Source organism: Narcine bancroftii, chromosome 3, assembly GCF_036971445.1.
Source record: "Narcine bancroftii isolate sNarBan1 chromosome 3, sNarBan1.hap1, whole genome shotgun sequence".
Lineage (NCBI taxonomy): Eukaryota > Metazoa > Chordata > Chondrichthyes > Torpediniformes > Narcinidae > Narcine > Narcine bancroftii.
In genome coordinates, this window is record NC_091471.1 from 185,644,982 (window position 1) to 185,666,793 (window position 21,812).

General features: G+C 42.0%; 2 protein-coding genes across 4 annotated transcripts in view; one reads left to right on the top strand and one right to left on the bottom strand.

Moving 5' to 3' along the window:
• LOC138757927 (nuclear factor NF-kappa-B p105 subunit-like) overlaps positions 1-1,248 on the top strand; it is a 79,805-nt gene extending 78,557 nt beyond the window's left edge. The window contains exon 24 of the mRNA XM_069926074.1: positions 944-1,248. Coding sequence (XP_069782175.1) covers positions 944-1,053 — 110 coding nt within the window. The 3' untranslated portion in view covers positions 1,054-1,248. The remainder of the gene's footprint in view (positions 1-943) is intronic.
• Positions 1-21,812, bottom strand: part of manba (mannosidase, beta A, lysosomal) — a 131,896-nt gene that overhangs the window by 13,539 nt on the left and 96,545 nt on the right. For 2 of the 3 annotated variants that reach the window (XM_069926076.1, XM_069926078.1), the window contains 3 exons: positions 10,317-10,459; positions 8,866-9,120; positions 770-8,028 (listed from right to left, as the gene is read on the bottom strand). In XM_069926076.1, coding sequence (XP_069782177.1) covers positions 7,804-8,028; positions 8,866-9,120; positions 10,317-10,459 — 623 coding nt within the window. In that variant the 3' untranslated portion in view covers positions 770-7,803. Of the gene's footprint in view, positions 1-769; positions 8,029-8,865; positions 9,121-10,316; positions 10,460-21,812 lie in introns of those variants that run through there. The other variant, XM_069926077.1, reaches the window with a different exon arrangement.

Genomic DNA, 21,812 nt, shown 5'->3' on the forward strand with positions numbered 1-21,812 from the left:
AGCTGCACTTTTGCTTTGGGGGCCAGTGGTTCCACAAGGTCAGCTGATGAGGAAATTGCAGGAAGAAAACTGTTTGTGGAAGTGGTGGAGGGTTCTCAGACTATCCTGGTGTGGAGTGAAGGTGCAGGCCAGGGATGGCAGAGTATCCATGTGACGGAGCTGCAGCCAAATGGATGGGGTTAAGCTAAGGGCCGGACTCGGAGAAACGTTCACAGTTGATTCCTATCACTCTAATCCATAAAACCAGTGAGATAGAGTCAGGGCTTTGGTGTCACCAGCCTTTGTTCAACTGCTATCAGCGGGCCCTGACATCACCATCACACCTGTCATCTCCAGGAAGAAAGAGCACTTCATTCTCTCAGGCTCGACTAGATTCAAACCCACTTCCTGGAAGTCGAGGAACAATGATCAAACATTTACAACTCCTTCCTCTGCTCCATGTTATTGAGAGGCAAACGCAAGATCCTTTACCTTTTGCAGAACAGATGACTGCTTTTAGTTTATGAGAAGACCTAATATTTGCCTGTACAGTGGTTTGTGCTGATTTTGCCCTGTTTGGTTAAGGGGATGATCAGAGGTGAGGCTCCTTCATTTTCAGACGTTAATCACAGGCTGTTTCCACCAATGATGGCCTCTCAATCCTCTTAAGACAGACAGGATTAGCTTATTGTCCCTAATATGCCTTGATGTCACCATGAGGAGAAACAGAGTATTTTAAAATAAGTTTAGGAATAAGAACATTTTGTAATAAAGATGTTAGGCAAGAATATAAAGAATGAGAAAATTATATTTAAAATAAGTATCTTTCAGTCTCAGAATTACTGCTAGTCTAAATTGTCATTGCATTTCTACTGAAATAAAACTAATCTTCAAATTGGAATGGGGGGGGATTCTGCATTGATTTTCAAATAAGAAATTGAAAGCTCTTGTTCTTTTCACACAGTTGTACAGGTCGAAGCAAAGTCCCAGCAGTGTGACAGTGTTTATGACAGTGGAGTGGAGACCTCGTTTAGGAAGCTCAGCCATTTGACAGCAGAGTCTTTTGACATGTGACCCTAGACCAAGAAGTGAATCTCCACCCATCTCCTGAACCTCTTGGAACGAGAATTCTCCCCAGATTCGGACCACTGTTGTGATCTCTGTTGGATTACTATCCTAAGACAATTTTTTTTAAATATCAGGCAGGTCAGTGCTTAAAGTTAACAAGTTCTCAATCCTAATGCAATAAACCTGGCACGCTCAGCTTTATTTTGTTTGTTTTAAAATACATTCTGGCCAAATATTACTGGGGCTGCCAACATACAAGGATCCTTGTAAGACCTGGTATGCAATGCAGTTTGGCATTTCCAGTACAATACTGAAGGAATGCTGAATGGAGGAGATGTCAACTTATGCTTGAAGAATCTGCTGGTTCCTTGGGCACTGCTGTGGAGATCTTCCTACTGCCCTTCCAACATCTAAAGCAGTTGATGTGGTCAGATTCATACTGCAGTTTGTGGAATCTTGCCGTGTACATTTTGGCCACAGTCATTTGCAACATTGTCTGTAAAGTGTCTATGGCTTTATGAGCTTGTCCAGGCAGATCTCAGCACTGATAAAGTGAAGCCAAGCTTCAACAGTGGCCTTTCCCTTCTCTGCCCACCATGGCCTGTTTATTTTTCCAAGAAGACAGAAGTTGTGTGTTTGGGGCAGCCAGGAGGAAGGATTCTTGGAATCTTGATGAGCCAAACTACAATTTTATTTTGTTTTTACAAAAGACTTGGTTCTTTTCAGAATTAGCTCATCATTATTGTTTACACTTTTAAATGCATCATGTAAATAGTCCCAACATCTGGTATTCCAAAATTAATTTTATATTTTTGCTTGAAATGCGTACTTTCAAATTGTACGCTTTTTTTAAAATAAACAATTAAAAATGGATGAGTTGACCACAGGAATCTTCATTTCTAAACTCACTTTGGGAATCTGCACCAATTCTACATATATACAAATGTTAAGATCTTTGAATAATTAGGAAAATGCCAGAAACATTTATTAGGTCAGGTGGCATCTGTGAAAAGGGGAACGGTTAACCCACTGGTCAGGCATGATGTTTTGCATGAGAGAAAATGTCTCACCCTAATGTTGTAAGCCTCTGGTATGACCTTATCCATTGGATGGATTAACCAGCCTTGGACCTGAGCTCTGGAATTTAAATAATAATGTCAATGAAACATACAGGGCAATGACAAGATGGAGTGAGAGATATTTCCCTAGCTGTGGAGTCAGGTAGGGTTACTGTTCTAATGTGAAATTTTGAGAGTACAGAGTTTGTATATTGCTGTTAGAATTAAAGGCAAAGTAAACAGGTTTTCGAGGGATATTGGTGATCTGGTTTGGAAGTAGAGAGGTATATAGCAGGTATAGGCAACACAGAGCAAATGAGATACTCAAGGAGTATAAAATATGCAAGAAAAAAACATAAGAAAGGCATCAGGAAGGCTAAAAGAAGACATGTAGTTGCTTTGCTGACAATGTGAAGGAAAATCCTAAGGGTTTCTAAAGGTATATTAAGAGTAAAAGGATATTAAGGGACAAAATTGGTCCCCTTGAAAAGATCAGAGTGGTCAGCTATGTATGGAGGCAGAAGAGACTGGGGAGATCTTAAATGGTATTTTTGCATCAGTATTTACTCAGAAACTGGCATAGAGTTGAGGGAAGTAAGGAAAATAAGCAGTGAGGTCGGAACCTATACAGATGCAAAAATTTGCTCTCTTAAAGCAAATACGGGTGAATAAATCCTCAGGGCCTGACAAGATATTCCCTTAGGCCTTGAAAGAGACTAGTGTAGAAATTGCAGGGGTTCTGGCAGAAATATTTAAAGTGTACTTAACCACAGGTGTGGTGCTGGATTGAAAGTTAGTTCACGTTGTTCCATTGTTTTAAAAAAAGGCTCCAAAAGTAACCCTGGAAATTATTGACCGGTGAGCTTGATGTCTGTAGTAAGGTAATTAATTGAAAGGTGTTCTTAGGGATTGGGTGTACAAGTATTTGGACAGCCAGGGATATGCAGCGTGGCTTTGTGCATGGTAGGTCACGTTTAACCAATCTTAGAGAGCTTTTTGAGGAAGTTACCAGGAAAGTTGATGAAGGAAAAGGTGTGGATGTTGTCTGCATGAAATATAGTAAGGCCTTTGACAAGGTCCCATGTGGGAGGTTAGTCAGAAAGGTTCAGATGCTCTATTCATGGTGAAGTTGTCAACTGGATTTGACATTTGGCTACACGGAAGCCAGAGTGTTAGTGGATGATTGCTTCTCAGACTGGAGGCCTGTGATTAATGGTGTGCCTCAGGGATTGGTGCTGGGACCATTGTTGTTTGTCATCCTACATTAATGATCTGGATGATAATATTGGTAAATTAGATCATCAAATTTGCAGATGACACGAAGAATGGAGCTGTTGTGGACACTGAGGAAGGCTTTCAAAGCTTGCAGAGGGATCTGGACCAGATGGAAATGAATGCAGGCAAGTGTGAGGTGTTGCAATTTGGAAGGACAAACCAAGAAAGGACATGCATGGTAAATTGTAGGGCACTGAAGAGTGTGGTAGAACAGAGGGATCTGGAAATACAGATACATAATTCCTGAAAGTGATGTCACAGATAGATAAGGTTGTAAAGAGAGCCTTTGGCATATTGGCCTACATAAATCAAAGTAATAAGTATTGGAGTTAGGATCTTTATGGGAGAGTTGTATAAGACATTGGTGAGGTCAAATTTGGAGTATTGGTCACCCAACTACAGGAATGATATCAATAAGATAGAAAAAGTGCAGAGAAAATTTAGTAGGATGTTGCCTGGACTTCAGTAGAAGAATGAGGTGAGATTTGATAGAGGTATTTAAAATTATGAGGGGTCTAGATAGGGTAAATGTTGGTATGCTTTTTCCACTGAAGTTAGGTGAGATACAAACCAGAGGACATGGGTTAAGGGTGAAAGGCGAAAAGTTTAGGGGAACAAGCTGCCAAGCTGTGAATTTTAATTTTTAAGATGATTTTGGACAGGTACATGCATTGGTGGGATATGGAGGACTATGGTCGAGGTGCAAGTAAGTGGGACTAGGGAGAATAAATAGTTCAGCACTGACTAGAAGGGTCTGTTTCTGTGCTGTATTATTCTATGGTTAGGTCTAAAGATAGCTGAATCTTCAGAATTCTCAACCTGTGGAAGTCCGGTTGGAGTGTATTACAGTGGATTTTTAAGTTTTTTTAGGGAATCAAGGAGAAGGTGTTAATGGAGGAACACAAAGGGGCTGAATAGCCTCTGTCTTGTTTGAAGGAGAATAGCTTAAGTGAATGATGTCCAGAGGAGTGACTAGAAATACAGTGACATGCACCCTCAGCAGTCATATGCCATGTCGAATAGATTCTGTAATCTGACACACTGGTCCTGGCTGATGCTGGAGCAGTTTCCAGACACATGTATGTTCCTCTAACACTCACACACTGTCATTCACTTTGTTGACCCTTAGTTAGTTCAAACTACAGCTCCAGCCTCAAACCCAGTCACATCACTAACTTCTGGTGTTCCCAGCAGCACATTGGACTCCTGGTCACATTCCAAACCAAGGAGTAAGCCAGAATTTGCCGCATGGACCTAATATCACTTGAGGATGACTGGCCAGCTCCTGAGGTTTAAAACAAACTCAACCTGGTGGTTAACCTTTAGGGTATCCTGCATGAGGATCTTCGAAGTTCCAGTGAATCTCCAAATTTTGAATTTTCTCCCCATCTAAATAATAGCTTGGCATTTTATTCCTTCTAGCAAAGTGCATGACTACATGCTTTCCCACAATGTACAGGTGCTCCCCTACCTATGATTTTCCGACATTCTAATCTGTTCCCACTCTTGCGATGCTGACTCAACCATACTCACGGTCTCTGTAGCGATCATGCAAATGAGTGCACTGTAAACAACCCATCAAAATGGTAGGTGCAGTATTCTTTCTCAATTTACGTTGGGTTTGCCAGAACATAACTCTTTTGTAAGTTGAGGAGCACCTGTATTTCATTAACCACTTATTTGCCCATTCTAATCTATCCAAGTCTCTCTGCAGCCTCCCTACCCCTTCACCTATCCAAATTATTACCATTCAATGTAAAAAAGACTTGACCCCCAACACTGACCACTGGTAACGGGTAACCAACCAGAATAGGATCCCTTTATTCCCATTCAATTTCCTGCCAACCAACCAATGCTCTACCCATCTGGTATAATTTCTCTAATTCCATGGGCTCTCATTTTGTTGAAGGCCTTTTGAAATCCAAATATACAACGTCCACTGCATCTCCTTTGTCTAATGTACTTGTGGTTTCCTCACAAAAGTGCAATAGGTTTGTCAGGCAAGATTTTCCCTCAAGGAAACCATGCTGACTTTGGGCTATCTTGTCATGCATTTCCAGATACTCTGTAACATCATCCTTGACAATTGACTCCCAACCACTGATGTTAGGCTAAAAGGTCTATAATTTCCTTTCTGCTGCCTTCCTCCTTTTTTAAATAGCAGAATGGCCTTTGCAATTTACCAGTCATCCAGAACTGCACCAGAATTTCTTGATTCTTGGAAGATCATTACCAATGCCTCCACAATCTCTATTCCTATTCCTTTCAGAACCAGAGGGTACATTCCTTCTGATCCAGGAGACTTATCTACCCTTAGACCATTCAGCTTCACAAGTACCTTTTCTCCAGAGATCATGACTGCACTCCCCTCTCTTCCCTGAAAGCCTTGAAAGTCCAGTATATTGCTAATGTTTTCCAGTGAAGATTGATGCAAAATACTTATTCAGTTCCCCTGCCATCTCCTTGTCTCCCAATACAATTTGTCCTGTGTCATTTTCTATCAGTCCTACATCTATCCTCACCTCTTTTTTAAACTTAAAAAAGCTTTTAGTACCCTTTGTAATATTGTTTGCTAGCATCTTTTCAAAGTTCATATTTTCCTCTGTCATGACCTTAGTTGCCTTCTGTATGTTTTAAAGGCTTACTGCCATCTTCCCACTAATTGTTACTTCCATGTATGCCCTTTCTTTTGCTGTTACTTTGGCTTCTCTTGTCAGCCACAGTTGTCATTTTTCCATTCAAATATTTCATTTTTGGAATGTACCTATCCTGCACCTTATTTCTAAGAGAAATAAGGTGCAGGACAGATACAGGCCCAGGCCTTGAAACTTTGGTCACTTATCAAGAATGCTGCATGTTTATATATTCCACTCAACCCCACCATCTTCAGATTTTCTTGGTTAACTACCCTAGTTTCCTGCCTCCCCAGTGTGTGGGTCAAGTAGTAATCCTGTGATAGGCTGGGGGGTTTTCTCTCTCTGAAGCATAGGAGGCTAAGGGTTGATCATATAGAGTTACATAGAATCAGGAGGGGCATGGATAAAGTGTATGGTGATCATCTTTTCCTCAGGGGAGATGAGTCTGAAACTAGAGGACATAAGTTTAAGATGAGAGGGATAAGTTTTAGTGGGACCTGAGGAGCTCCTTTTTCTATACACAGGGTGGTGGGTAATGGGATGAGCTGCCATTGGAAGTGGTACAGATGGGGACAATTGCATGCTAGAAGGCATTTTGACAGGTACATGGATAGGAAAAGGTAAAGTGATATGGGCCAAATGCCTTCGATGCTCCTGACTTTGTTCAAATGCAAGTACTTCTGCTGCATGGCCTGATGTCTAGAAAATGAATTGGTTCCTTCAGTATTTGTCTGCAGGCATCAAGGCATGTATCAGGTGAGAACAAACATTAACGCCTGTTGCCTGCTTCACTCATGTCAGTAGTAAGATTTTCAAGGCCTGTGATACACTGATTAGTGCATTGATCTCTGCTCTGGCCCTTGACCCTACAACAGTGACTGCCAGCCTCCTTGTTGTGTTCTTACACTGAGATCTTCAGTTAACTGAACAATGTGATATTCAGAGATAACATGATGGAAGATTACCCAGAGCTGCATGGTTTCTCCACTTAAATGCAGAGGTTTCCCAGCACTACAAGATGTTCATCCTGCAAGATGGGCAGAGGACTTTTCACTTGACTGAATCTGAATGTGGAAGTGCACAGGGCACAACTCCAGGTGAACACAATTAGGATCACGTTTCCTGTGTGCAGACATGCTGGTCATTCAACAGCACAATGTTAGTGACTCAAAATATTCCTTGCAACTCGGGAGGTATGCCTAAATGAACAATATTTCTAGAACACGACAGTGTACTCACACACACAATCAGTGAATCCTTGAAATAAAAGGTTTGCAGAACAACTACTAGTGTAAAATAAAATTTTCAACAATATTCTTCAATTAAATATTGCCATTTCATCAGTTAGTTTGATCTGAAAGTCCCTGAGTTGCAAGGCTTGTTGATGTTTGATGATGCAGGAGCAGTGTTAAGACGCCCTCACAGACGACTGACGGGAACAAGTCTCCCATCTATTGAAGCAGTAACCAACAGTATCAAAGTGAGCACACAATAACTCGCTGAGAAATAATGCACTAACAAAGGAATGCTGAATATTGATAAAAGCAAATTGAAGTATTGCTTAGGAAAGCACAAAATAGTTTGCTATTCTGCCAAAATCTGATTGAACTGTATTAAATTTCCAAAAAATCATGAGTTGAATTTCAACATTGGCTGAGTAGTCTTTGGTCTTAATGTTTTATGAATTAAACTGGTGGATTAACGGGTTATCACCCTTTCAAATGATACATTCATGCTTGAGAGATGCTGATTCAGCAGATTGGTCAATCAACGCCAGGCATGAGGAGTTAATAAATATCCTGGAGGACATGGACGCTCAGGGACTTCCTCAGCTCAGAGATGCTGCAGGAGCACCATGGGATGAAGGTCAACAGCTTGCTCTCCTCCACCATCAGGAAGCCATTCTCACTGAACCGTCCCGAGATGGTTCCTACATCCAACCAGACGTACAGGGCAATGCTTGAGGTCCGCAGAGTAATCCCGTAAATGTCCCCTTGCTGTACGACAGTGGTCTGGAAGAAACGATGGAAACTCATTCACATTGGCAAATTCACTGATGAGCTCTCTTTGGATCAAAAGAGGATGAAAGGTGACTCAATCGAACTGTATTGAATGAGAAGAGGCATAGATAGAGTGGACAACCATCACCTTTTTTTTGTGGGGTGATAGTCGTAAACAACAGAGAATGTCTGTTTAAGGTGAGCGGAAGAAAGTTTAAGAGAGACATCAGAGGTATGTTATTTTACCCAGAGTAGTGGGTGCCTGGAGTGCATCGCCAGGCGTGGTGGTGGAGGCTGGTACAATTCAAAAGACTCAAACAGACATATGAATGTAAGAGAAATACAGGGTTAAATTGTGCAGTAGGTTACAAAGGTCAACACAACATTGTGGCCTGAAGGGCCTGTACTGTGCTGTAATGTCTGCTTATGTGAAGTTCTTGCAACTAAAATGCAGCACCAAGAGTGGCACCTCTGAGCTGACAGATTATCCTGTTGCGAGCTGCCTAACACCATCACCTTCATTGAAGGTGGGGCCCAAGGCTGGGATCAGAATGTCAAGATGCAGAGGAGTCAGAACCAACAAGCCATCCATTAATCTATCAGCACTCCATGGTCACTGACTAGCTCATTTCCCCAGCATTCAATGACCAAAATGAACTAACAGGATCTACAAAACTCCTCAAAGCACAAGATTACATGCAGTTAAATGTTCTAGTCTAAATCCTTGCCAACTGACTGCGTGGCTCTAATCCGCAGAGACAGATGTATTTGGACAGCTGTCTCATTTAGGGACAGGAAGTTACCTGTGTGGAAGGTGAGTGAATGATAAGGTTTGATGCTGTTACTTACGTTAATCTGTGGCTTTCTCAATGTCTCCGAGTCCTTTAAAGATGTGAGCAAATAATAATTAGCTGGTCCGACCTGTTGCCCATCAACCTCAAGATGAAATGTGAGCACACAGCGAGATCGACTGCAACCACAGCGCCTCAGCAGATCTTCAGTCACTTCTTTGTGTACCGGGGCAGCACTGCTTGCGTGCAGCATGAAGGACTCAGTGGTGTGAACACACACAGGCTCCATGCGATTCCAATAGTAAAGCCGAACCTACACAACAAAGACATCCGTAATGAAATAAAACCTCATTAAACTCCCTCAACTTCTCCCATGTAATTGATCACCAGCTCTACCACCCACTGCTAGAGGGATTGCATATTGCTGCAGTTGAGACAATTAGCAATGCTGTGATTCAAAAGGCTATGATGAGTTTGGTGGGGGGGAAGATCCCCAATGTCGTGAGGTGGTTCCCCTGGCATGGGGGGGGGGTAAGTTCCCTGTGGGGTCAGGTGGCATGGTTCCCCATGTAAGAGAGCGCAGTTCCCTTGGTGTCACTGAGTGTGGTTCACCTAGCGTTGAGGGGCATATTTCCTCCCCCCACCATGTTGAGACCAAACATGTGCCACTCAGTGCCATCACCAGACTGAGATTACAATGTCCTCCAAGGGATCTTGCTGTGCCTTACCTTTCCGATTAGTAGCTGCCCCATCTCCTTGTGAGCTCACTCGTGGAGCAGGTTAGTTCCTTAAGTTGCAAAGGGGTTGTTGCAATGCAAGTCTTTTTATTGAAAGGGAACAGATTTTTAACTTCCACTAAACATGTGATTGAGTTGATGCCCTGTTCAATAAATAATCCATTACCTGAAGTCAGCCTTGGTGGTTTACACTACTGTCACAGTTGCAGTTTTATCCAATTAAATTTGGGCAGGTATATGGTATAAAGATTTCAAGGGATGTGGGGAAGAGTATGTGACCAGTATGGATGAGTTCAATAAAAGCACAATTTCTGTGCTGTATAACCTCAACCAACCAATTTTCCCCTGCAACCGCTGCAACTGTGTCTGCCTGTCCCGCATCGGACTTGTCAGCCACAAACGAGCCTGCAGCTGACGTGGACATTTGCCCCTCCATAAATCTTCGTCCGCGAAGCCAAGCCAAAGAAGAATAACTCTGTGACTCTATAGTAGCAGACCAAAGATCAAGATGGTCACAAAATTCTGGTATCAATGTGCAGAGTGATGGAGCATCAGCTTTCTAACATGAAGTGCTGGAGATACTTGGTAGGTCAGGGAGCATTAATGGAAGCCATTGCTGATAAAGGGTCTGTCTGAAATATTGACTGACTGTTGCCTTCCACAGATGCTGCCTGACCTGCTGAGATCCCCCATCACTATGTGTTGCTCCAGTCTTCCAGCGTATGCTGTGTCACTTTTACCAACTTTTCCAGCGGGCTTTTCTCAAACGTACCTGAAGAACAAGTTGAAGGTCTCTGGATAGATCAGAAATTCCATAGATCATCAGTGTCCCTTGGTCCTCAAAGGCTACTGGCAAAACAGGAGCAAAGAACTTCTGTGCAAAGTAATGAAGCATCTTCCATTTGCCACCATACTCTAAGGAAGGAAAAAATTGGAACACTCCAACACGGAACATTGCAGATTCATGCCTATTGGGATACTTTGGAGAATAAACAGTAAAATAATTACCATTTTTAAAAAATTTCAAACATTTAGGAAGAGAATTTCCAGACCCACAGGCCATTCTATCCACTGTCCCCATGTTGTCTGAATATAGAGCTGTGGAGGTTGACTCACTCCCAGTACTTCAACTGGCCTCAGGGCTTCTTGCTCCCAGCTCTCTCACAGAATTCCATTCACACACAGAGAGAAATAATTTTCTCAACACCTCCAATCCTACAACCACTGAATCAAACCATTTGCCTCATTATTGACCTCCTTCTCCAAGTGTCAGCTTTTATTGTTCAGCTGATCCACCCTATCATAATGGTACACATTTTCAATTCAGAATACAGAATAGTAAAGGAACAGGCCCTCCAGCCCACCATCTTAAATTGCATCTCTGGAATATCCAAACTATCCAGAGATCTCCATCCTTTTTCTTACCCCATCTCTTTAACTCTTTGAAGAATTTTTCTGTCAGTTGTATTGGCAATGCCTGAAATAAGTATAGTATCCTTGGAAAAATGTTCATTTTAATACAGTTTATCCTTCCTATCAGTGTTAGTGGTAGCTCTTTCCAATGCTCTAAATCGTCCTGTAATTTTTTCATTAGTGGATTGTAATTGAGTTTATATAATTGGCCTAGATTTTTGTTTATTTGCACACCTAGGTATCTTATTGCCTGCGTTTGCCATCTGAATGGGGATTCCTCCTTAAATTTTGAGAAATCCGCGTTATTCATAGGCATTGCTTCACTTTTATTTACGTTTATCTTGTATCCCGACACTTCTCCATATTCCTTCAATTTCTTATATAGTTCTTTTATTGATAGTTCTGGTTCTGTTAAGTACACTATCACATCATCCGCAAACAGACTGATTTTATATTCCCTGTCTTTTATTTTTATTCCTTTTATATTATTATCTCTTCTTATCGATTCTGCTAGTGGTTCTATAGCTAGCGCAAACAATAATGGTGATAGTGGGCATCCCTGCCGCGTTGACCTGCTTAAGTTAAATTGCTTTGATACATGTCCATTTACTGTCACTTTCGCTAACGGTCCCTTATATAATGCTTTAATCCAATTAATATACTTCTCCGGTAAACTGAATTTTTGCAATACTTTGAACAAGTAATTCCATTCTACTCTGTCGAAGGCCTTCTCTGCGTCTAAAGCAACTGCTACTGCCGGTGCTTTATTTCCTTCTACTGCATGAATTAAGTTAATAAATTTACAAATATTGTCTGTTGTGCGTCTTTTTTTGATAAATCCAGTTTGGTCTAAATTTACCATTTTCGGTACCTGTTCTGCTAATCTGTTCGCTAATAGTTTAGCTATTATCTTATAATCTGTGTTTAGCAGAGATATTGGTCTATATGACGCTGGTGAGAGTGGATCTTTCCCTTGTTTTAGTATCACTGTAATTATTGCTGTTTTACATGAATCTGGTAAGTTTTGTGTCTCATCAATCTGGTTGATTACATCCAGGAGGGGCGGTATTATTAGGTCTTTAAATGTTTTGTAGAATTCTATTGGGAGTCCATCCTCTCCTGGTGTCTTATTATTTGGTAAATTTTTTATTATCTCTTGTATTTCTACTGTTCCAAATGGTTCTGTTAATTTATTTTGTTCCTCTATTTGTAGTTTTGGTAGTTCAATTTTAGTCAAAAATTCATCTATTTTCCCTTCTTTCCCTTCGTTTTCGGTTCGGTATAATTGTTCATAGAATTCTCTGAAGTTTTCCTTAATTTCTTTTGGATTATATGTAATTTGTTTGTCTTTTTTCCTTGTTGCCAATACCATTTTCTTAGTTTGCTCTGTCTTAAGCTGCCATGCTAGGATTTTGTGTGTTTTTTCCCCTAGTTCATAATATTTCTGTTTTGTCTTCATTATATTCTTCTCCACCTTATATGTTTGTAATGTTTCATATTTTATTTTTTTATCCGCCAATTCTCTTCTTTTGGTTGTATCTTCCTTTATTGCTAATTTTTTTTCTATGTTTATTATTTCCCTTTCCAACTGCTCTGTTTCCTGATTATAGTCCTTCTTCATCTTGGTTGCATAACTTATTATTTGCCCTCTAATGAATGCTTTCATTGCGTCCCATAGTATAAACTTATCTTCCACTGATTCCGTATTTACTTCAAAGTACATTTTTAATTGTTTTTCAATAAATTCTCTAAAATCCTGTCTTTTAAGTAGCATGGGGTTTAATCTCCATCTATACATTCTTGGAGGGATGTCTTCTAGCTCTATTGCCAATAACAGGGGTGAGTGGTCCGATAATAGTCTAGCTTTATATTCCGTTTTCCTAACTCTCCCTTGTATGTGGGCTGATAACAGGAATAGGTCTATCCTTGAGTATGTTTTATGTCTAGTCGAGTAGTATGAGTATTCCTTTTCTTTTGGGTTTTGTTTCCTCCATATGTCCACAAGTTTCATTTCTTGCATTGATTTAATTATAAATTTGGTTACTTTGTTCTTCCTGTTAATTTTTTTCCCCGTTTTATCCATATTTGGATCCAAATTCAGATTGAAATCCCCTCCTATTAGTATGTTCCCTTGCGTATTAGCTACCTTCAAAAAGATATCTTGCATAAACTTTTGATCTTCTTCGTTAGGTGAATATATATTAAGTAGATTCCAAAGCTCTGAATATATCTGACATTTTATCATAACATATCTCCCTGCTGGATCTATTATTTCCTCTTCTATTTTAAATGGCACATTTTTGCTAATTAATATAGCCACTCCTCTTGCTTTTGAATTATACGATGCTGCTGTTACATGTCCTACCCAATCTCTCTTTAATTTATTGTGCTCCAATTCAGTTAAATGTGTTTCTTGGACAAATGCTATATCTATTTTTTCCTTTTTCAGTAAATTTAGTAGTTTCTTCCTTTTAATTTGGTTATGTATTCCATTAATATTTAGAGTCATATAGTTCAGCGTAGCCATTTTATATTTTGTTTATCTTCTCTTTCCGTTTTTCCATCATTACCTTTCCTCCTTTTCCATTTCTGTTTTCTTATTTTCAACTCTTTACCAGACAACATTCCTACAACATCCAACATTTTCCTTATTCTCCTATTTCTATCTTCTTTATCCCCAATCTCCCCTTCCCCTCCTGAGTTGCCCTTTATCCCTTGTCGGACAACCACATCTCCCCTCTCCATTTGGATTTGCGAATCCACTCGCAAGCGTCAACTGATTTTGCAGTGACCGCTCTTTTCCCCCCACCCAGCCCCCCCCAGAAAAGATTTCGTTTTTTATATGTCCCAAAGGTCACTCTTTTAGTTCCCTCCTTATTCTCTCTATTCCATTACCTTCCCTTATTAATTCTTGTCTATACTTTCTATGTTTTCCTCTAATTACAGATACTTTCACATATGCCCATTGTCTCTATTCACTCTTATACCTCTTTACCCGCATACATATCAATCGTGGTCATTTTTACCCTCCTTACCCGTCTTCATCCCTCAGTCTATTTTTGTCTTTACCCACATACATATCAATCGTGATAATTTTTGCTCTCATTACCCGTCTTCATCCCTCAGTCTATTTTTGTAATTGTTCTGCAAATTTTCGTGCTTCTTCTGGATCCGAGAATAGTCTGTTTTGTTGTCCTGGAATAAATATTTTCAATACCGCAGGATGCTTCAGTGTAAATTTATATCCTTTCTTCCATAAAATCGCTTTTGCTGCATTGAACTCTTTTCTCTTCTTTAGGAGTTCAAAGCTTATATCTGGATAAATGAAGATTTTTTGCCCTTTATACTCCAGTGGTTTGTTGCCCTCTCTTACTTTTTCCATTGTCTTCTCCAGTACCTTTTCTCTTGTAGTATATCTTAGGAATTTTACTACAATAGATCTTGGTTTTTTGTTGTGGTTGTGGTTTAGGGGCCAATGCTCTATGTGCCCTTTCTATTTCCATTTCTTGCTGTAGTTCTGGACATCCTAGGGCCTTAGGGATCCATTCTTTTATAAACTCCCTCATATTCTTGCCTTCTACATCTTCCTTAAGGCCCACTATCTTTATGTTATTTCTTCTGTTATAATTTTCCATTATATCTATTTTTTGGGCTAGTAATTCTTGTGTCTCTTTAGTTTTTTTATTAGATTCCTCCAATTTCTTTTTTAAGTCTTCTACCTCCATTTCTGCTGCTATTGCCCGTTCTTCCATCTTGTCCATTTTTTTCCCCATTTCTGTTAAGGTCATATCCATTTTATTTATTTTCTTTTCTGTGTTGTTTATTCTTCTTCTTAAATCATTGAATTCCTGTGTTTGCCATTCTTTAAATGACTCCATGTATCCTCTAACAAGAGCAAGTACCTCCTTTACCTTGCCTATCTTTTCTTCTTCTATTTCCCTGTACTCTTCCTCTTCCTCTTCTTCTTCCTCTAGGTTGACCATCTGTTGTTTCTTTGCTGCCCTTTCCTCCTCTTCTTTCTTGTTTCTATTGTCTTCTGTGGTCTCTTCTTGCTGCAGGTGTTCTGCAGCTGTCGTTGCCGGCTGTGGAGATCGACTCCCCAGCTGGTCCCCCCTCCCGTCGGTGTGTTTTTTTGTATGCGCATCGCGCATGCGCGGTTGCGCACTTTTACTCGGCTCTGTGAGCCATTGTTGTAGTTCTCTTTCTACCGACCTGAGGTAGTGGGGTCTTCTCTCCACAGCGGGCCTCTTCGGACAGGTAAGGCCTTCACCTTTTTCCTCCGTTGTCTTCTCTTCCTCTCTTCTTTCCGTTGATTTTGATTTTTCTCCTTTTGTCTCCATCTTCTTTCCACCTTTATACTCACTTTTCTTTAACTTGTATTTCTGTGCCTTTGTATTTTCTCTTGTTTTTCCCGACTTTTCTGGAGAGGGCTGGAGTTCACCGTCCGGCCACTACTCCATCACGTGACTCCTAGCTTTCTTACCCCATCTCAATTGCATCAATATGTAGGAAAAGGGATGAGGATCTGTGGAATGAATTTAGAGTTAAGAATTATTTTTAAAAAAAGAAGACCTTGATGGTCATAATCTCTGGATTACTCTCAAAGCCACGTGCTATTCAGGTTAGGAATAGAAAGTTAGGTGAGATGAATGCATTGATGAGGAGCTGGTCCAGGGAGCAGGGATTCAGTTTCTTGGATCACTGAGATCTGTTCTGAGGCAGAGGTGACCCGTACAAGGAGGACAGGTTACGTCTGAATGGGAGGGGAACCAATATTTTGACAGAAATTTTACAGTGTGACTTGGGAAGGCTTAAATTGGACTTGCAGGGGCTGGGCCTCAGAATAGAGATGAGGCAGATGTGTGGGTTCTAATACAGTACTGTACTCAAAAAGCAGACGCTGTGGACAGGATAGGCAGGACTATAGCAAAGGGAGGGGAAAGAGCCATGGTTTGAACTTCAATACAAGAGGCCTCAGAGGTACAGCAGAGTGTGGATTGGCTCAGGAGACAAGGTATTAAAACAGAAATGTGGGAGAGAGAAAGGCAAGACTTGTTCAAGGGTACAGATGCTAAAGGTACAATGGAGGACAGGTGGGGTGGGGGTTACCTTATTGATAAGGGAAGAAAATTAAAATGCTTAAAGAGGATATTATTCTTTGCAATATATGTTGGTTCGCCAACATGAGATCCTATCCACGCATGCGCAGCCATTACATCCGTCGACTTGTGAGGAGCAATAAGTGTTTTTAGTGCGGAAGCAAAAAGGCACTGAATCGTAATAGAGCAATCACAAAAAAGCGCTAAAATAGTAAGGCCTGCAGGACCAGAACCCTGAGGGAGATCACAAGAGAGAAATCCACAAAAATGGAGTCAAACCCCCAAACAAACCCTCCGGAGAAGGAGGTGAGCGGTAAAAATTCATGGACTACCGGTGAGAGGTTCCCGGGTCCCGATGAGGGGAGGTGGAGGTGTATTGGAAAAGGTTTGGGACAACTGGCGGGAGATTATCAGGTCCTGATTAGGGCAGAGGCAGGGCGGCAAGAGCCCGAGGAGGAAGGCCTCCAAGAAGAGCCCCCGTAGCATTTTGTTAGCGCCAAAAATCCAGCGGGCCTGCTGGGTGCACTGTCTCAGCTGAGGAGCAGGAAGACTGATCCACCTCTGTTGGGGGTGGGATCAGGCAGCAGTGGGCTACCTTCATTGAAGGTGGGGCCCAAGGCTGGCTGCACTGACCAAGCTTCATTGAAGTTGGGGCCTGAAAAATATAGCAGCGATGCTGATCTGCTGGGGGTGGGATCAGGCGACAGAGATCTACCTTCACTGAAGGTGGGGTCCAAGTCTGGCTGCAGTGACCTGACTTCATGGAAGTTGGGGTCTCAAAAAGCAAGCAATGATACTGTTATGCCACTGCATGAGGTGATTGGTCCTCAGTACATCCAGCGTCAGCAAAGGGGAGTACTCTGCACAAGAGTAGGTAGGAGCTGAATCAAACCTAACGCATCAGCGAAGCCGCCCACTTGACAGGCGAGAATAACCACCAGAAAAAGCCCGAGGAAGGGTGTGGTCTCTGTATGATGGGCACTCGCTCGATTGGGATCCAAGAGTAAGGCCTGCCAGACAGCAGAGGCCTCGACCAGCAATGAAATTGTAAGTTGTCTGGACAAATTGGAGGAACTGGTGACAGTAATGGTGAGTAAGTTTCCTACACCATCAGAGCAGGGGGAGGACATTTATGATTATGCATGGGAAGATGATGAAGGGCCAGTAAAGGAGGCCGAGTCACCCAAATCCCCATACCCTGCTCAGGCCAGCCAGGATGAGAGCCGCAAAGTTTGCAGTACAGAGGGGTATCGGCCAGCCACTACAGGATGATATTGCAGGATCTATAACTTATATGGTAACGAATGCTTTTCAGGAGACGGTACTAGAAGAATCCATCAAGAAGTACCCCTGCCCTGTTAACTGCCCTTTGTTGGAGGTGCCAAAGGTAAACCCTGTGATATGGGACAATTTGAAGGTTCCACAAGAGAAAAAGACATGAAATTGCAAAGACTTCAGGGGACGCTGGTTAAAGGTATCACAGCATTCGTACATATGCTCTCACGTGATTTATCGGAGTCCCAACAAGACGCACTGGGACTATTATCCCATGCAAACTATGAACTGAATGCCTTCAGGAAGGAGCTGATTAAGATCAACCTAAATGTAAGATATGATCATTTGTGCAGACCATCTAACCCTGTAATGAAATTTCTATTTGGTGACGATCTCGGCAAACAGGTGAAAAATTTGAATGAGCAGCAGAAGGCAGCGGTTGGCATGGTCAGAGGTTTGAGAGCACAGGCAAGAGAACCTGTTTTGTTTCACCCCTATCACAGGTAAGTTATCCGAGGCAGTTTCCTGCTCCAAGTGCCAACACCCTCCGTGGAGAGAGCAGCAGCAGAATTTTACTGCTCAAAGTGCTTCGCGGAGGTGGACCCAGAATGCACCAGTCCATAGACAAGGCGGGTTGAGGAAGTGAATGCTACGCAATTACAGTTGAGTGCACTTGATAATTACAAGGCTTTAACATTTGGCAGTCGATAAACGCTATTCTATGATAGATGGTGTAATAATACCACTGATGCTTCTATTCGGCAGACAGGCTATAAAATCGAATTTGATCCACAGAAAAACCCTCCGATAAGGAGTAAGGGTCTCTCTAAATATATATATATATATATATATATATATATATATATCTATACATGCAGACCGCAACTGATGGAGGCTGTACATGCTGAGATCATAACGTTAAAAAAAGAAAAATGTTATTGAACATTGTAGCCATGAAAAACACGAGTTTTATTAAACAACCCAAAAGAAGTGGCGGCACTAGAGTAATACAGGATCTATCGGATTTTAACGAATATGTCTTATACAGGCATTTTAAAATGGATAACATATATTCCGTGATGCCGATGTTACGTAAGGGCTATTACACGGCCTTGATAGATTTGCAAGACGTATACTATTCCGTCACAATCTGCCCACAGTATAGGAAATTCTTGAAATTTACCTGGGAGAGCTATGGTAATGTAAGGCTTTGTTGAATGGGCTGAGTTCGGCGCCCAGGGCATTTACCAAGTTACTGGAGTTTGCAAGGCTCAGGAAAGAGGGAAACATGGTAATTGGTTACCTAGACAATACCCTTATTGTGGGCAGATCGTTCGAGGAAACAAAAAGGGCAGTACCAGTCACCTTGAGATTATTAAGCCTCGTGGGGTTTCTTATACATTCCGAGAAATCAGTGCTGGTGCCTACTAAGAGGTTAAAATTCCTCGACTTCATTATTGATACAGAAGACATGAAAGTTAACCTGCCAGAGGATAAAGTGGCAGAGATTAGGACAGCCTACAGAGGGCTCATGACAGTCTCGTCCCTCCATAAGAAAGGAGGCTAGGTTGATTGGGAAACTGGTGGCGGCTTTCCCGACAGTACAATATGGTCTGCTAAATTATAGGTTCCTGGAAAGGGACAATATATCAGTTCTTAAAGCAGCAAGGGGACATTTTGACAGGCCCATGAGGCTAACAAGTGAGACCAGATCCAACCTGGCTTGGTGGATCGACTATATCTTGCTGGCTTATTTGAGGATCAAGCTAAAAAAGGTGGACCTGGAGATCAGGTCAGACACTAGTGGCGAAGGTTGGGGAGCCACAAATCTAAAGACCTCTGATGGAGGCAGATGGACAGACAGAGAGCTCAGGGAAGCCTCAAAATCAGGCATCAATTATTTGGAAATGCTGGCGGGTTTTTTTTAGCACTAAAATCTTTCTGTGTGAGGGAAGCTGACATTCATGTATTGCTGAGGTTGAATAACACTTCAGCAGTGACCTACCTCAATAATATGGGAGGTTTCAAATCTCCTTCCTGTAACGTTATCCATTGAGACTTGGCACTGATGCATTCAAAGAAACATTTGGGTTACTGCCGCCTACCTGCCGGGTTGGATAAACACACAGGGGGACCTGATGTCCAGAAAATTCAATGATAGCACTGAGTGACTCTGGGTAAGAAATATTTTAAATGGCTAGCAGACACCTTTGGCATGCCAGAGATAGATTTGTTTGCATCCAGGCTTAGTGCCCAGGTTCCGAGGTTTGTGTCCTGACTGCTGGATCCCCAAGCAGAGGCCATTGACGCCTTTACCATAGACTGGTCAAAATATAACTTTTATGAATTCCCCCCGTTCACCTTGGTGGCGAAGTGCCTGAATAAGACGGTGCCATGGGATTGCTGGTAGTGCCAAATTGGCCTTCCCAACGTTGGTTTCCCGTACTCCTTAGGCTTATGGTGGGGAGTCCATTGGTATTCATGAAAAACAAAGGTCTGCTAATCCAAACAATGTCAAAGATATCCATTGTCTCACTTAAGTCAGTTAGGTTGCAGGATCGGAGAGCGAGGATCGACATAAACACTCTGGAGCTTAGAACTCTAGACATCCTGAGGGCATCTTGGAGAAAGTCTGCTCAGAAACAGTATGCTTCCTAATGTGGAAATGGAAAAAGTACTGTACCCAAATCGGACTGAATGAACAGTCAGCCTCTATCGGAGGTGTACTGAGTTTTCTAACCGATATGTTTTATGTACCAGGGCTTTCTTGATGCTCCAGGCCTCTGAAAATGAGATGATGAACCACCCCCTGATCAAAAGATTTATGAAAGGAGTGTTCCACTTGTATCCTCTGGTACCAGATATAAGGAAATTTGGGACATAAAGATTGTTTTGGACTATTTAAGGCTACTGTCACCAACTTTCAGTTTGGACTACTTTCAGTTTGGACTTAAGTAGCCTGTCCCATAAGATGACATCGACCCAGAGAGTATGAACTTATAGACTATATCAGTTGGGAGGAGGACTGTGTAAGCATTCAAGTTATAGATATTTTGAAACAGGCAAGGGAGAATTGGGACAAAATTTTCATTGTATGCAAACAGAGAAGATGAAAGATGTATGTTTAAAAAGATACGTTGTATTTACAAAACATAAAGTCTAAATGAGAAATGCCTCTTTATATGTTATAAAAAAACCGCATCAGTGGGCTACCTCCCAGACGTTGGCCAGATGACTGCGGGAAGTCATGAGAGTGGTTGGAGTGGTTATTTCTCAGTTTGGGTCCCATTCAACTGGAGCGACGGCAACCTCGGCAGCCAATAGGGGAAGTATGCCTATATGGGAGAACCTTTAATAGGTTTTACAATAAGCCTTTAAATTTAGAGGGGCAGAGTTTCATGGCTTCCATCCTACACGCAGAAGATTGACAAAGGCTGCAGAAGGTGGACTCATTAAACTGATTATGGTCTGTCAGACCACCCTAAGGGGATAAGCCTCTGAGTTACAAAGTCTCACGTTGGCGAACCAACATTAAACGAACACTTATCTGTGGGAAGTTTGATGATGTTTATTCGAGCAATGGAAGTTGGTGAATCAACGTCCCCACCTCTCCCTCCCTTCTTCTTTTCTGTTTACGGATAAAGATGTCTGGCTGTAATAAATAACGTTCAGTCACAGGTTTGTGTTATGGTTGCTTTGTCTAGTTTAGCTCATTTTAGTTCAGTGGCTTCTCCCCTCCGGACTGTGAAGGAATGGGATCTCACATTGACTGACCAACTCCCATTGCTCCAATAAACATCATCAAACTTCACTTACCATCAAACAGGTAAGTGCTTGTTTAATGTTCCATTCATGAAGGTATCATCTAGTGAGGCTATGTGTAGATACGAAGGAATGGTTTCTTTGATGCGCTCCCCAATTATCAATGAGAAATGGTTCATGTGTTGGGAAATTGCAGATTACTGTCAGAATAACAGGATAGGATTATTGGGAAATATTAGTTTCCTGAATATTATCATGGTACATAAGGCCAACACCACACCCTGCACTCTGTGGCTCACTGTACCAGCACATCCTGAACTCTGTGACTCACTGTAACACTACACCCTGCACTTTGTCACTGTAACACCTGTGACCCAGGCGCGATTAGTGGGGTTAAGGTGCCTCCAGCACCTTTTAAGGTGAGGGGGGGATAGCCCCAATAAATCGCCAACTTGGCAATTTAAGGGGGATCCCACCCCCACAATGACATGGTAACTGACGCATCACGCAGCTGTCAGTTTCCCTCCCATTGTCGATTGTGCTCCCCCACAGCTCTGCGGCAGCCAGTCCCTCTGCCCCCGTGGCAGCTGACCCCTCTCCTCTCTCCCTCGCAGCAGCGATCCTTCTTCCACTGATCGTAGCACCCCCTCACCCCCCCATGCGACGTCGACTTCTCCCCCCATGGCAGTGACCTCACACACCCAATTTGTGGCCTCAGT